General features: G+C 43.5%; 1 protein-coding gene across 3 annotated transcripts in view; it reads left to right on the top strand.

The window, feature by feature from the left end:
- The first annotated feature begins 52 nt into the window (after positions 1–52).
- itga3b (integrin, alpha 3b) overlaps positions 53–16,949 on the top strand; it is a 27,601-nt gene continuing 10,704 nt past the window's right edge. For 2 of the 3 annotated variants that reach the window (XM_034570145.1, XM_034570147.1), the window contains exons 1-6: positions 244–422; positions 13,583–13,710; positions 14,676–14,758; positions 15,632–15,881; positions 16,088–16,186; positions 16,402–16,606. In XM_034570145.1, the coding sequence (XP_034426036.1) occupies positions 244–422; positions 13,583–13,710; positions 14,676–14,758; positions 15,632–15,881; positions 16,088–16,186; positions 16,402–16,606 (944 nt within the window). Of the gene's footprint in view, positions 423–13,582; positions 13,711–14,675; positions 14,759–15,631; positions 15,882–16,087; positions 16,187–16,401; positions 16,607–16,949 lie in introns of all 3 variants that reach the window. The other variant, XM_034570146.1, reaches the window with a different exon arrangement.

Below are 16,949 nucleotides of genomic sequence, written 5' to 3'. Positions count from 1 at the left end.
GTGGAGGTGCAGCGAGGAAGGGGGACGGAGCAGGGGGAGGGCAGCAGAGGGAGGCACACACCGACACCTAGGCAGTAACACAGTGGATTGAGCGAGGGGGGGGGGGGGGACAGGCGGCTCTCTCTCTCTCTCTCAATGGGGAGGTCTCTGTGAAGCAGCAGCAGCAGCGGCATACCTGTTGGAGCTCAGTGTCGGACCCACGCTGATCGTGGATCTGCGGGAAGCCCGGAACCAACCTGAACCATGTCTCCAAGACTGTTCCTGTGCGCTTTTGTTTTGGCGACGCACCAGTGGACGCAGCGCTGCAGCGGATTTAATATAGATGCTCGGTTTCCTGTGATCAAAGAGGGGAAGACCAAAGGCAGCTTCTTTGGGTTGTCGGTGGCTCTGCATGAACAGACGGCGGGCTCCAGGAAATACCTGTAAGTTGTCACCGGGCTCCACTTCTCTCTCATTTAGAGGTTAAAACAACGCCTGCACTCACGCGCTAAGCACCTGCTGCGTAACGATAAACTACCATTTTACTCGCCGCACTTTACGCACACTTGTTGCGCATAGATCCGCCACGACTGTATATTTTGAACACAAATCGCCTGTTTATAAACTGCTCTTAACGCACTTGTTAAACTCTTCGCATCACACACGCCCTTTCCCTACACGCAGCATATAGTTCCTCCTCCAGTCTCCCACCTGTTTGTTAAATCTGTGCGGATTGATCCAGGCCCATGGACACAACTGTTAGTAGCCTCTGTACCAAAACATGTCACAATGGTGTTCTGTCACCTCTCTGTGGCCCTGTTTTACCTGAACATGTTTCCAGGAAAGTCTTAACCTGGGTCAGTACAACTGCATTTCAATTTGTAAATGAGTCCACGAGGAGATAAAAACAGGCATCTGAGCTGTGGAAGACTGTGAATGTGAAAGTTGCTGTGGCAGTTTCACATCAATCTCACTTTTTTTCCCCAACAAATCAATTATCCTTTTCATTCTTGACATTTCCTGATGTATCATGCATGAGCACACCCTTATTGTTAAATGTATGATTAAGACATTTTATAATTGCTGTTGCACACCTCTCTGAAGGTAATTGTACAGGTGTGGGTGAAACAGATTGGAACTTGCCTGAGCCTCAATGTTATCATGGAATGTGGAATATTAAATGTTAATACTACACACAAATATTTCAGATCAAATATGATATCTCATATTCATCCTTTCCATGCATACATGACTTCAGTGTTCATATCCAGCCACTGTGGAATGCAGAGAGAGTCCTGAGATAGCCTGCTCTACTTTCTATACACCTATCCTCAGGCTATCACATTCAGCCGAGACACAAGTGGATTTGTATTTCGCAATAACAGCGTGCATTGGCCTGAAACTCTTGTACGTTGTTATTACCACGACATGAATGCTCGTGGATTTAACCGTGTTTGGGAGGATTTACATTCCTGTTGAAGGAATGGCTCATGTTCCCGAGGAGACATCTTTCCTCTCTTCCTATGCAGCGTCTTTAATGAAAGCTCCTCAAACTGTATCATTGTTTAGTGTAGGATTTCCCCACGGCCAATTACAGCGGCCCCCCTCATCCTTCCGCATCCGTGATCACACGCCGTGTTCACTGCTGTTATCTGTGTCCCTGTTCTGCTTTGAAGAAAATCACAAGCCAGGCCCCACTTCCTCTGTGTTGTCACCAGTGGAGTGAGTCTGAGCGCAAGGTTTATTAGCCGGCTCTCTGTCAACTGGTGCACTGGTGTGCATTACAGAGATTTCCCCCAGTTAATAGAACGGATAGCAGTGTCCATCTGACACAAGATCAATGTGCCATCTTGTCCTCGTCCCCAGAGGGACGGAGTCACTGTCCGCAGACTGAAACCCAAGAAGGGGGGGCACATGGCGGTGGTAATGAGCCTGGAAGCCTGCAGGGACAAAGAGGTTGTAAAAAGTCTCATTTGTCCTCTGCAAGGTAAAGGGGCTGAAGCAAATTTGTACTCAGTTCTGTTTCATTCAAAGTGTCTTTTACACTAATATGAATGTAACCTGCTGCTGGCTGTAGGTTCATATTTACCTTACAGAAAAGAGAGTGCTGTCAATATTTTCATCGCACTCTTGGCAAGAAAAAAACAAGCGTATTTAATGTAGTACTGCAGTGCCATGCTAAACACGCCTGTTTGGAGTTGGCTGTTTGCTCGGCCTGTGGGGATGATGAAACTGTAAAAGGGACCCGCATGAGCCGCGGCGAGTAAAGACCTGCTGCAGAACCCAGTCCACAGAACCACGAAGCTGAACCACAGCTGCTGCACAAAGAGCTGTTCACCTAAAAATTTGGTGAAAGCTAGACGCAGCGCCTCAAACTGGAGAATCAGTTTTGGTCAATGTCCCTCTCGCTGATGAGTCAAAGCCAAACCTGCTACAGATCGCCTGTATCGGAAGTTCTAAATGCACCAAATTCAACAGTGCACTTCCTTGGGCCCTTAAGAACACGCATGCCCATTGTGAAACTGATTAAATGAATGGTTCTCGAGGTATGCGTTTCACAAAAGGACAGACAGAGATTTCTGGAATAATTAGATAGATATCACACATTACTTTTCCAAATTGCAATTGTTTTGTCGTCTAATGTCAGCGAGGCCTGTTTCTGAATTTAGGGAAGTGCGAGACTAAAGATAACTGAGACACTTTCAACCTCAATGTGGTTGTGACCGTTTATGTAAATTCTACTATGTGTATTTCCTTCAATAGCACCTCCTGTTCCAAGTGTGTTCTCGCTATCAGCCTTGGCTTGTAAATCTGTTGAGCCACCGGTGATCACTAAAGACACTCTCTCAGTACTCAGACCTCACTCCACATGTACTTTCTGACTCCCAAACATACAGTAAAAACGGTCTGGATGTTTGTTGTTGTGCTTTTACAGCCCTGTCTGTTTCCTCTGCGTTGTCTGGCTTCTTTTGTGGCACCGTATCTGTCTCACGGCACCACGGGGCTGTTTGCGCTCGTTTACTGGAGCCAGGCAAGAGTGTGAATATTTGAAAAATGCAACAACTATCCATGTAAACCAGTCGTGACATGTACACGTACGCTTTTCAAAGTGGCCCCTCTTTCTTGGTGCATTTGTCAGACAGAGTCCAGGAAGAAAAGAAAAGAAAGCAAAGACAGAGGGTTTCCTCTCCCAGTTTGACAATTAAGCGAACGTAATAACGTTTTTCTTAAGATGTGGGCTATTATCCCATTAGACTGAATCTACCAGTGTATCTTGGCTGAGCTGAAGCAATTTAAAAAATGTATTTTGGATCCTGGTGAACAATTAGTGGACTAACTTCATTGGGGAAGGGCTGCACCTGAATAATCTATAGGGGGTACCTGAGGCCAATTTGTTCAGGGCATTCACTCCCCCTCTTCTCTTTGAATTCCCCCGTTTAAAGAGAGGTTTCTTTTTCCTGTGAGGGCTTTTTTTGTTCTCTGTTGTAGCAGGGAGGAGGGACTGGGCAGTCAGCTGGCCACCTATTGGCTCTTCCAGTCCCCTGACCCCATGGTATGCCTGGAATGTATTACCCTTCTCTGCACAGTCACAACCTGCCAGGTTTCAGGTTGAGACAAGACAGGAGTGAGAATGATGACTCTGGGGACTGCTGGGAAACACACCCACCCACAGCCAAACCAAACCTCAGCTAAAGTTCAAAACCCCTAAAAGAAATCCCCTCATTTTACAGATGGGAACCTCTGCCAGCTGGGTCAAAGAATTTAATTCCTCTGACTCTGACTGATAAATATTTAATCAGTGCTGAAGTGCCTTCGCCTTTCCAGCTCATCTCTGTCTGACTGCTGTGGCCCGAGGCCATGAAAGTCAGCCATTTAATTTGACAGGGGCCTTCCCGTTTTCTGCTGTGTGGGCCATATTAGATTGGTCGACTTGCTGTAAGGTTTATAGTCACTAACAATCTGATTCTCGGTTTGAACATGCACAGGAACACGTTCTGCTTTCCCTCAAGTCTCTTACAGATTGATGGAATTAAATGTATCCTGTTGGCTCGAAAAGAGACTGCAGAAGGTTTGCTCCCTGAACTGTGGGAGCAAACTGCCTGAATTCACTACAGTCACAATGGGATACAATGTATTCCAATGGCAGCGAGGTCTCACAGCAGGAAGGAGTATGAATGTGTGCCCGGCCTGGTAGTATGGTATTGTGTTGGGCCTGTGAGCTCGGAAAAGCTGCTCAACAGTACTGTGAACGTCAAATATCTCTTGTACGGCTCTCATTGCACAGCTGATGCTCAAAAGTAGATTTCTGTAGTATAACTTCAACTGAATGACCCACTGTGATATATTATATATATATTACACTACGTTATGGTGCTAATGTAAATGATGCAGGTGGGTATGTCCAACTTGGCCACGATCCAACATTCCTCACCACACGAGTGCCAGTGGTCTTTGTCGGTGAAGTGGGTCTGTCAGAGCACCAGTGTCATGCCACACTGAAACGTTTTCAGATGTGCGTTACACCCTCATACATGTTCTTCATGAGAACCCATCGCGGACATTGTTACTTCTCTTTGAGAATGGAAGCATCAAACATCCCAGTTGTTCTGCATGTATTCAGGAATTGTTCCAAACTGAATTTAGTTTTATTTTGTTAAAACACATAATTGTATTTACTGTATTCATGCGTTGGAAGCTACATATTGTAAAACACTGTATGTCTAACACCTAATCCTGAACCCTTGGCAAAAGAGCACTTTATAGTACAAGTGACATTCACCCATTCATGTACACATACAAACAATTTTCTTTCGTCATTCACACACTGTCACCGTCAGGGGAACTTTGGGATTTAGTGCCTTCTTATCTTATCTTGCCCAAAGACACTTTTGAACACAGCCTTGAGAAGCCAGGTCTATTTCCTGAGCCTCAGCCGCCCATGCTTTTTATTTGTTTGATATAATAATAAAATGAAAGAGCAAAGATTGAAGTAGTAAAAATGAACCTGATAGGTTTGTCAGTTTGTCCTTAATGTCATGGTTTTAATGTTTGGTCCTTTTTCCTATAAAGACGCCCTTCACGGAGAGTTTATACTCTAAGTTATATTTAAAAATCATTTATATATGCTTTACAGATCAGTTATAAGTTGAGCCTAGACAATATGTATTTTTTGGGGGGGGGGCCAATGCCAATACCCATATTAGGAAGTAAAAAAAAAATATATATATATATGTATTTAAAAAATTGGCAATAATTCCTAATTCCTTATGACAAAGAAATGTAGATATTTATTTTAACCATAAACTTTATCATACATTTTATTAAAAAAAAAAAAACATAGATACCAATATATCTGTTAAAAGAGATATTGGCCAATGTTATTGACCAAGCAATATTATGGGCAAACCAATATATTAGTCGGCTCTAATTATAAGTCATTGAAAACTTTTGTGTCGCCAATTTGTTAAACTCATTTGTCCACTTGTACAGAAATTATTATTTATATCAAGAGAGAAACTCAGCATACACACCTGCCTGTGGAGTGAGTTACAGCTGTGCTACCAAACAATAAAACCATGAAATCAAAAACAAACTGAAGTGCCAAATAGCAAAAGGTTTGTACAGTGGCGGGAAATTGGTATTTGGGTTATTAAAGGGTTTTGGCCCAGATACTTTAACAGCACAAGACTATGAAATGATTCCAAGTTTGTCCTGGTGCCTGAGCCTAATCTTTGTGCTACTTATTGCCTGTATCCAATCCGTTGGTGATGGCATGGGCTGCATTTTGTGTAGTGGCTGAGTGAATGACAGTGTCTAATAACACGTTGAAATGGATCCCAGCGGGACCCTGGGCCTCCTGCTAATCTCCACAGAGGAGATTCTGTATGGAGGGGCTTTCATTGGGAATACCCGCAGTGAGGACTGTTTCTGTCCTAACAAAAATGTAAGAGATCCCCTTTTCTCCCCCTGATTGTACAAATGCCCTGAAACAGCACGGAAAAGCTGGTGGGGTTGGCCTCTGGGCTAATGATGGTTACCTGTGGCTAAGAAAAACTATACGCTTCCAAACCTTTGTCTCTTCGTGCCATTTATCATCTTTGAAAGGGAAGTGATCCTGAAGTATTGGTTTACACTTGATGTGTGTGTATGCAAAGGTCAGTGTGTGTGGTGTCTTGTGGTTCATAACAATACAACATGTTTTAAAAGCCATTTTAGTATTTTCTATGTATCCAGTTGTCTATTATTGGAGGTTTTCCAAGTTTCAGGAGACATTAACAGATGTTTCCTGCTCAAACCTGCACTGCTTTTAGATAAGTTGAGTAATATGTGAGTGAAAACTTGGCACTTGGCAGGAGCGCTACCTCAGCTCCATTAGAGCTGTGAGGTATACGGCCCACCTGTAAACCCCCGAGGTCTCTCTCTCTCTCCCTCCCTCTCTAGGGGTCAAAATGTTAATGGAGACACTGTTACTGATACTGTGTCTCTCGTGGATTCTGCTATGGCTGCATGATGTAAGTTTGCAGGATGAATGTGTGCTGGTGTGATGTTGGGTCACTGACAAACGTGCATCCAGACTCAGTCCAGCTGTGCTTGCGTGTGCGTACGTGCGTGTACGTGTATGCGAAGCCAGTCTGACATCATTCAACCTGCAACAGAGGATGCTGGGTGGCCACAGCGAGCAGACCAACCGTCACATGTAAGCCGAATGAACGTTGTCCTTGTCAGACACGGTTTTACTGGTTGCTAATGAAAAGTGAGTTAGTGTATTATCAGGGGACGACCTGCCATGTTTGGTTTGTCACACCGGGATGAAATGAGTTTGCTCTCGTGTTACTGTTTCACCCACGGCAGATGGTGGTCTTCAAACAGGATGTTTGCCCAGCTGAGACGCCCTGGTGGACTGTAACGTTCGTGTGTGTCTGTGTTTGGGGCGCAGGTGCACAGTGATATTTAATTTGATCGTAACACAACTTCTGGCTCTGTGACATTTCCTCTCTTAATCAGCACTAATGCCTTGCATTCAAATTCCATCATACGTTTTCCTATTGTGACTAAATTACTATTTATCCAACCCAGGCCAGCATTGTAATGCACAGTCTGCTTCTCTGTTTAAAACCTCTGACATGAGCGTGAACACTTCCAGTGTGAAGAGGTGAGATAGAAAGAAGATAGATAGATAGATAGATAGACAGACAGACAGACAGACAGACAGACAGACAGACAGACAGACAGACAGACAGACAGACAGACAGACAGACAGATAGATAGATAGATAGATAGTTGCGTTGTCTTTAGAAAATGAAAATGTCTTTAGAAATGAAGACAGAAACATGTGAAAGTCCTGAGACGCAGGTGGTGCCATAAGGTCTGTACAGTCAATGATGACCAACTCCAGGCAGCAGGTCGATACCGACAGGTCACTGTTTGTCCAGAGACGACTCATCCGTCAGCATGTTCCCTACATGCAGGCTCACAGTTAGTGTGTTAACAACAAGGCGTGCGCACTGTGAATGGTCTGATAGCAATGTACATTCACCGCCCCACCTACTGCTTTGTAAGTGTTTCCTGAAATGACAAAGACATGGGTTTATCAGAGTGCAGCTGTAAAATAATCACACCGGGAGCTGACACACACTCCACACACACACACACACACCTTCATCGTGACTCTATGTGCCCTCACCGTCAGCACAGCAAGTGCGGACCACGCTGTAACACGCTTTTATGAGCTATCCTACTCATTTTTCAGTCAAGTCATTACACCATTAAAAGAGCATAACGAGATCAATCTCAGCCCTACTCCTCTTGTCCTCGTGCTTAATTCAATCTTCAAATTGAGTCACTCCATTCTATATTGTCTCCATGTATTTGCTTTGTGGCTCTAAGTGGCTGTGTTTCTCCTGGATTCAGTCTCGTGCTATAACTTTATACCATTGTGACAAACACCAATGATGCAGTATAGGTGAGTGTTTGTGTATCTGTGTGTATTAAATGGATTTAGGATTTAGAGTATCTGTTCCTTGCCTGTACTTGTTTGCAATGAGAGAGTAAAACCTTAGTAGGTTCACTTATATTCTTCAAAATGTAGATGTATCCAGTGACACAGAAATAACTCCACTTGTCTTCCTGCTATGACTTCCTGCCAGTAGATAAAGAAATGGCTCATGTCTGTCTCTCACTATTGTCATTCAGAGCAGCCAGACAGCCTTCCCCTTTCTTCAGCTGATCTCTCTGTGCAGATATATGAAGGCAAATGTGTGCGCCCACATTGTGTTATCAAACTGTGAACACACACTCAAGTTCCTGAATTAAATCAAACGAAATGCCGCAACGGCAATTTGCTCAAGCATTTATCATCATACAGAGTTCAGTTAAAACATATACAGTTTAAAAACATATATAGTTAAAACTTCTGTCTCCGAGTTATATCAGTGAAACACTGAACTTCCCATCCCCTCTAATCCTCGCTCTGGATCTTTGTACAACCTTGTTACCTGGGGCAACAGTTACGTGTGTCTACTTGTTTCCATTAGAGATTTTTAATTGCAGAAGAGGACGACCTGTGGCTTCTCCCTGTGATGCAGTAGAACAGAGGATTGTCTTCTTTAGAATCCACATCCTGTGTGGATGTGGCTTGATTCACATAAAAACTTTCACTGTTACTTTCAGTATTGTAAAGAGAGTGACATGCCTCACATGTCTATATCTTTCCAGAGTTAAAAGAGTTCACTGACAGTGAAACACAGGCCCTGAGGTTCTCTTTCATGTCGCTGCAGATTTGGTGTTTTTCTCTGCCCTGAGGGCCACAGCCGCACCCTGTGACAAACAGGTTGTCCTAAGCCTTATCTGGGCAGATCATCCATCACTTGTGTTAGGTTCAAATACTGGCAGTGTGTCCTTAGTATCATTTCCCTCAGCCTCTTTGTCTGCCACTTTCTCTTACTTTCCCATTTTCAAATATTTACATGTTCTCATTTGGTAGAAAGCGACTCACAACACGGGGACAACCCTGAAGCTTCAGTACAATACACTCAACATCCATTGCACGTCTCTCCGTCCAGGGCGACAGATCCCGCACATGCAGCTCTCTCTGAGGTTCCTACCGTTTAAACTTTTTTTTTTGTAGTTTTTCCTCACTCTTGTTGAGGGTTAAGGACAGAGGATGCAGCACATTGTTAAGCTCTGTATGATGCAAATTTTGATTTGTGAATATGGGCTATACAAATAAAATCTGATTGATTTATTTAGTAGGAGAGCTAGGAGGAAGTGCTTTAAAACTATCAGTCATGGATCTAAGATTCTACATAAACTGTCATATTACTTGTCAGTATTGTAACTAAGTGACTAGTTCATTAGGGGAAAAAAAACTACTGACAGGACAGGGGCTCTTTAGGGGCCAATTGGATTTCACCTGTGGCCAGTGGCCCCCTGACTCTGCCCCTGGATCCGCCCCTGATTCCCCTTGACACACCAGGACCAGCAGGGTGTGTTAGTTATACACCTCTATCGCATGTCTCATCACAGTCCTGTTCAGACTGGACCTGTGCAGATGAAGATAAATGAGAGTGCAGTATGCTCCTCTGTATATGTGACTGGTGCTGCGTATTGTCTCTTCTTGTTCGTCATACAAATCTGGGATGGAGGAGAATTTATTGCACAAGGTTTTAGTCATCTGTAATTAAGTTGGTTTCCTGCTTTCGCTGCCAGTGTTGCCTGGATTAGTCAGGTACGAGGTGAGCGCATGAGAAGATTGGGCTTTTTTGATAGATAACTTTAAATAACTTATTAACTAACGTCTGTAAATCGAACTGACAAAAACATTCGCTCTTTGTCTTTCTATGTGACAAGAAGCGATCTTCCTTTTGCCCTCTTCATAGCTACTCCCTCGCTTTTTCAACACTTCCCCCTGCTCCTGTGTTCTTGGTTCAGTCGGTGGGCACTGCAGATTGAACTGACTGGATACCTTTATTTAAGTAAACACCACTGATATGAACATGCCACAGTTCATCTAACTCCCTTCTGCTGGAGTGTTTCTTGCTCCTGAAGAATGCAGCCACTCTCACCTTGGCTGCATGGGCGTGTTTGCCACGGTAAATGTTTGGTTTAGACAGCCGTTCGGATCACCTCATTAGGAGAGGGGGGCAAATTTCAACATGTCCGCGGGAGTAGGAATTCAGCTGCCGGGTGCCCCTCTTCCCTTCCCCTCCCTGGGCCCTTGACAGCCTGTTTATGAGGAGGCGATGAGCAGGGCGGTAGATAGGAGGAGGGCACACATTGTTGCAGTTGCGACAGGATATGAGATGTGCTGTCATGGCTGAGTCAACTGTTTGTATCTCAGGTTGTGATCAATTTTAGGAGCAGGTTATGAAGAGCGAAATCCTTTCACATCCTTTCTCGGTGTAGCCCCCGAATTACATTTATTGAGCTGGTATGTGCTGTCCCGACTGCTCAGCCCTGCTGGTACCTCCCAGGTCACAGTTTGTCACAAAGGGAGATCAGGCTTTTTGCTTTCAGAGCCCCCCACACTATGGACCTCTCTCTGCCAACTGAACTCCCACACACCACCTCACTTCTTTTTAAATCTCGTCTTAAAACCTTTCTCCTTTTGAAAGCTTGTGGGAATGTTTGATTTCCATTCATTTATATTGTTTTTATTTGTTTTATTAATGTCTAAAAAAGAAACGAGTCTGTTCTGCTACATCACGGGGAGCAGCCACAGGTCGTCCTCTTCTGCAATTAATAATCTCCAGTGGAAACAAACACGCACGCGAACTGTTCAACTTAAATTCAACAAGTCATATCAACACAACTTGAATTTTAAATAAACTTAATTTGTGTGTTATCAGTTGGAGTATTTTTTGAAAGTTGGTCCAACAATTCTTCTTTTATTTCGGTGTAGCTTCAAATCCACCGTACAGAAATGACAATTGTAATCACCTCATCTAATTTGTTGCAAGAAAGCAAAAAAGCTAATTTCCCCAAACGACGCCCTGTTTCTTTGATTAGTTTCCTGTGTAAATTATCCGTCTCCAGCTCCACTCGGGCTGAAAACACCACAGGTCAGTTGTAAAGCGGTGGATGTAAAACCTGATGGCATCAATCTGCAGTGCTGACTTCCCACAACAAACACAGGTGACCCTCTGCTGAGACAGTAAGACGACAGCGAGTGTGTTATGAGTTCACGTTGACCTCTCCCTCCCTTCGCTAAAAGAAAGCACTCTGCCCTCCAAGATTTCCCAAGCCTCCCTGAAGCATGGTGCGTGATTAGCGCTGGACTTTGGGCCCCAGCTCTCCTTATTTTCTATTCAGTGTGAGCAAAGTTCACAGTGACTGGCCTCTATAAGTGTTTGATAGAAGTTGTGCCGCAGCTTGACCCGGTTCTCTCTTGTTATTTCTTGCTCTGCGTTACGTGCCCTGGTTTTCCCACAACAATGGCTAACCTTGTACGTCTGTGTTTTGAGACACGCGGGGCTGTACAGCTGAAAAACACATTGGGTGGCCATGACTTCTGATTTACTGGCCATAGAAGAAAGGCAAGTCATGTAAGCACCCACTCGCTCATGTGCTTACACTTTCTGTATGGGTGCACACACTCACACTCACACGTGCACACTCGTACTTCCTCACAGTGGGACTCCGTGGCCCTGGTCCTCCACACATGTGTCAGACCTACTACTACAAACCTCTGTGGAATCTTGGATGCTGTCTACAGCACTGAATGATTACCTGAGTCACAGCCACTTCCTCCCAGTCCCCTGGAAACTGCTGGCCCTCAGAGGCCATCTTGGCTCTTTCTGGTTGTTTCCACCCTGGCAAGATAATTGATTAATAGCTGATAATAACCATCTGGAGGCAGAAAGAAGGGACAATTGTACCTTTTTTAAATGATGCATGCATGGTGATGTCTGTTTTTTATGAATTAAAAGAATGTAGAGGAAACAATTCATTGTTGCTTTTTAAGGATGTGAGTTTGTACACATTAAAAAGCAGAAGACACAATGTTGACACACTCATGTAGTTCTGTTCCTGTTTTCTTTTCTTCCTGGATGTAATGAAACGTAAAAATGTAGTGCTCCTGTCTCTACTCCTGCACGAAGGCCCTGTCCGCACTTATATGGATATTTTTTAAAACATACTTTTTCCCTCTGCTGCATTTTAAACTACTTAAATTTTAACAAATGCAGATTTTCAAAAAACTCCAGTTTCTATATTTCCTTGCGTGCATGTAAAACAGAGCAATTGAGGCCCACGGTTGCTTTAAGTTTCTTATTCTGTTCACGCTCAGGTGAAACATTCAAATGATTATATTTGTGTCTGGGCTCTTGAGATGTTATCATGTAAGTATTTATGGAGGCTTTTGTCTCTGTCAGGGGGATGCAGTGGTCGAGACCGGTGGACCACCTCACTCACAAGTCTCTCAACACAACCTAGGATTAGAATCATGACTAACAAATTTTGCTAAATCTATGAAGTATTTGTAATTTTCCTCCTAACACATAAATCAATCTTCCTGTGATGATTCAACTCAAAACAAATATTCTATCTTCAAGTTGGAACAATGCAGAGTTGAGTCATGATTTTTTTTTGATGGCACAATGAGCTGCAAAATGTCTGTCTTCAGTCTACACCCATTATCTGAATGTGCCGTTGCTTATCAGTAATGAAGGTAGCTGCCCCACAGTTGCAGTTAATATACTGCAACTGCAGCTTGTCTAATAGCTTGACTCACTACTTGTCACCATTAACCGCTGCCAGTAACATGCCAGCATTCAAGCAGGTTGACATGAACGTTTTCAGACGGTTTGAATGAAAAGAGGAACGGGCTCCACATCCAAAACCCAGAACGATTCTGTCTCCCACCGCCGAGTCACGCACGCTGGGAACAGGACTGTCTGCACCTTCCGCCTACAAAGTGGAGCTAATAAATCTTGTGCTGACAGTAAATAGTATGTCCCGGCACAGAGCCGTGCAGTGGGGGTAATCCCTCTACTTCCAAGTTTTGTAGTGTGTTAAAAGGTGCTGATGTAGGGAGTGTCCTGGTGAGTGGACAAAAAGATCAGGTCCATCGCAGAGAGGCTAGTTTGTGTGTGTGTGTGTGTGGGGGGGGGGGGGGGGGGGGGGGGGGGGGGGGGGGGGGGGGGGGGGGGGGGGGGGGGGGGGGGGGGGGGGGGGGGGGGGGGGGGGGGGGGGGTGCCCAGACTTGTTACGGGTCATGCTCGAAATGCTCCTCCGTTCCCACTCGCGATTCAAACTCGTCACGTGTCCTGGTTCACTTTGTGGAACTGAACCCATTTTCAAAATCGTAGGTGTCCTCTTTTCAAAAATCCTGTACTTAATCATGGCAAAGTATCCGGTTTGAAAAAAAAAGGAACCTGCATGATTCTTTTCCTGTGTTTAGACCAGCAGGATTATCTGTGACATCGTCTAGCTTTTTTTGTTGCTGCCTGTGTCTCTGCTTTGTGTTGTCTAACACCATGACACGACTCTGATAATATCTGACGGTAATCATCTTTATCTGTCTTTGTCTTGTGTGTGTGTGTGTGTGTGTGTGTGTGTGTGTGTGTGTGTGTGTGTGTGTGTGTGTGTGTGTGTGTGTGTTCAGGCTTCTTGCAGGTGCACCCAAAGAGAAGGCCTACTCTCTAAAAAATGTCAATGAAACAGGTGCTGTCTACTATTGTCCCATCAACACAGACACCAGGGACTGCTCCAGGATGGACCTGGTCAGCACAAGTAAGTATGATGGCGAATAAAAATAACATGTGTGTCCGGACAAAGGGATGAAAAATAGTAAGAATGAAGTTATCATTTTACTTATTATACTTTAATAAAGTTGTAATATCACGAGTAAAAAGTTATAACACATGTCATTTGTCATACTACGTCATTAATGAGGAATGTGGACCATCTTGTTTAGTTTTACTTTAGTATAGGTTTTAAAAATAACAAAATGTATCCTAATCTATTCTATAACTTTATTCTCGTAAGATTATAATTTATTTAATGTAATTACCGGACAGACAAATAAACTGACCTAGAACTTTCTTAGTGAAATAAGTGGAATTTCCCTTTGACACATAAATACCTACACGTAAATAATACCCAGCCAATAATAATCTGATAATCATCTTACTTCTTCTTTCTTCACCGAGGACAGAGCTAGTGTGTCAGACAGTCTCAGAGCCTGATCTCCGGCGTGTCCTGCACCACTCTGGATCATTTACTGCACCTTCACAATGAGCGCCAGCGTACAAAGCTCTGAAATGTGCATCTTTTCTAAATTGAAGGTTATTAACTGATAGGCTTACTGCTCTTCTACCTTGAGGTGAATAAGGCCCCCCCGCAGGCTAAAAGTAAGAACCGTAATAAAAGGACTCAGCATCTCTTTGAATGTTGAGCTTGAAGTGGCTGTTGCTGCAGTCACAGCACATTTTTTGAGGTTGATATGTGTCAGGACATGATCCAGGCCGAATGATGCTTCACTGTTTGGGTTGTTTTCTTCTGTGACTGTGATCACCATAATTATGATGAATATTTTTTTTCTTTAGCATAATGGTGGATCGCACATGGTTGACTATAGACTGCATACTGGTTTGATTGTTTAAAATACAGTATACATCATTTGTTCTCTATATTTTCATGTTGATTCTAAAATTTTGAACCTTCTAATGTAAATGATAAATATTTCCCATCCATAGCAAACCCTTCTGAGATGGTGGAGGGCATGTGGCTGGGTGTGACAGTGGCCAGTCAGAGGGACAATCCGTCCAGACGTGTGATGGTGAGAAGACGCCATGTTTTACTGTGTTAGTCAGTGTCACAGGTGACATATTATGAACAGCATCTGGTGACTTTTCCTGCAGCATTGAGGGGCTGCAGCGGGAGATAAAACCCTTTGTATCACATTATGTTGTGTCACAGGGGACACAGTGTGCTTATTGCGATATTTACTGCAGCACACACACACACACACACACACACACACACACACACACACACACACACACACACACACACACACACACACACACACACACACACACTTGTACTTCTTTTCTTAGTGAGAACACTCATTGACAAATTACACTCCCTTGCCCCTTACCTTTACCTTTACCCTAACATAAACCTTACTCTAACAATAACCCTAAAAGTTAGTCTTAACTCCAAAGAGAAAAAGTTGGGACCGGCCACATTGTCCTAACTTTCGCAAACTGTCCACACTCAGTAAGGTCTATGCCCAAAATAGTCCTCACAAAGGTATAAGTGCAGGGACACACACACACAAACGCACACACACTTGCAGATGGAAAATGCCATAGAGAGTCATATTCATCCTAATTTTTCCGGAGGGATTGTTTTTCCTTCCTTTTTGGGGGGTTTTCTTTCTTTTGTTGAGGAAATATGCTTTAACTATTAATGGCCAATACAAACACATATATTGATAAATTAACAATTAAAATATGACACTTTAATATACAGTACTTCTACAATAAATAAAGAACATTTATTCATCTGAGCATTTATTGTACAATTTTTTTCAAATATAAGATGTGTTTTTTTTCTTTTGTTAATATAGTACAGAGTTCTGTAGGCTGAATTAATGTGAGTACTTAATCAGAAGGAATTAATCCATCACATCTTCTCTGGCTTGCAGGCGTGTGGCCATCGGTACATGAAGATCCTCAAAGGCGGCACTGAAGAGCAGCGTCAGATGATAGGGAAGTGCTACGTGAGGAGCAATGATCTGACCTATGACCCAGACGATGACTGGCAGACTGACAGTTACGAGGTCTGCAACCCCAACTTAGACATGATGTCGGAGGCCATGTGCAACCTGGGCATCTCCGGTGGCATGACAGACACAGACGTCTACCTTGGCGCCCCTGGCAGCTTTTTGTGGAAAGGTGGGCACTGAAGAGTTAACGTCAAAAGGAGCACGTTTTGCTGCTTGATATTGAAATAATGGGCAGGTTTCACAGACGGGTATTAAACACATCCAAGAATGCCCGGTGTTAGTCTAACACTAGGATTATTCTCTGTCTGGGAAACCTGTAGATGGTGCATGAAACAGATTATAACCTTGTTTTCTGATTCTGCTTTTATTCTAAAGGAAATGTTCATGTGATATGGAGAAATCCGGATCCAGCGAATGCATGGGACTCCAGAAATGCAGAGTTTGCCCAGCTGCCAAAGACAAAACATTATATGGGTAAGTAGAGTGTGTTTTTACATCATGTAAATTGTAAATCGATTGAGAAATACCTGAGTGTCAATATGAATAACAAGAGAACCAAATAAAAGGAAAAGGGGTTTTTTTTATCGCACAACATCCAGTTTCATCTGTGATATTAAACAAGGTCTGTGTTGCCTTTGCAAAGGTCAGATAACAGTTTAACAGTGAATCTCTTAATCTCTCCACCACAGGTTATTCAGTTGTCGAAGAGAAGAAGCTGTTCAGCCATGATGACTACACTGTAGTGACAGGGTCTCCCAGGGATGAGTCCAAGGGCTCCGTGGTGCTGGGGACAAAGAAGAACAAACTGATCGACCCGGTGCTTGTCATCCCCGGGGAACAAGTGGGCTCTTACTTTGGAAGCAGCCTGGCTGTCACCGACCTTAACAATGATGAGTGAGTTTCTCTACCCCAGATTGTGTGATTGTGGAGAATATATGCATAAAAATGTATTTATCCTTTTAGCCTATCATATTGTTTGATGCTATATTTAGAATGTAAGGACCCATAGACTGTATTTAAAAGTGGATACCACTATCCAGAAATGAAGCCAAAATATTCTGGATACAAACGCTTCCATCTTGTGTATTTAGAGGCAGAGTCTGCAGACTAATGATGGGGGGGGGGGGGGCATGGCAGTAAGGTCCCATCCATAAACATGCTGAACCAATCGTGAACGTTTCACCCCATTATTATATCATCAAATAACTAAACAAAACCAAACTTACCAGACAAATGA

Source organism: Hippoglossus hippoglossus, chromosome 19 (genome assembly GCF_009819705.1).
Source record: "Hippoglossus hippoglossus isolate fHipHip1 chromosome 19, fHipHip1.pri, whole genome shotgun sequence".
Taxonomy (NCBI): domain Eukaryota; kingdom Metazoa; phylum Chordata; class Actinopteri; order Pleuronectiformes; family Pleuronectidae; genus Hippoglossus; species Hippoglossus hippoglossus.
Note: the sequence above shows the minus strand (reverse complement) of the source record. Positions and strands in the feature narration are given on the sequence as shown.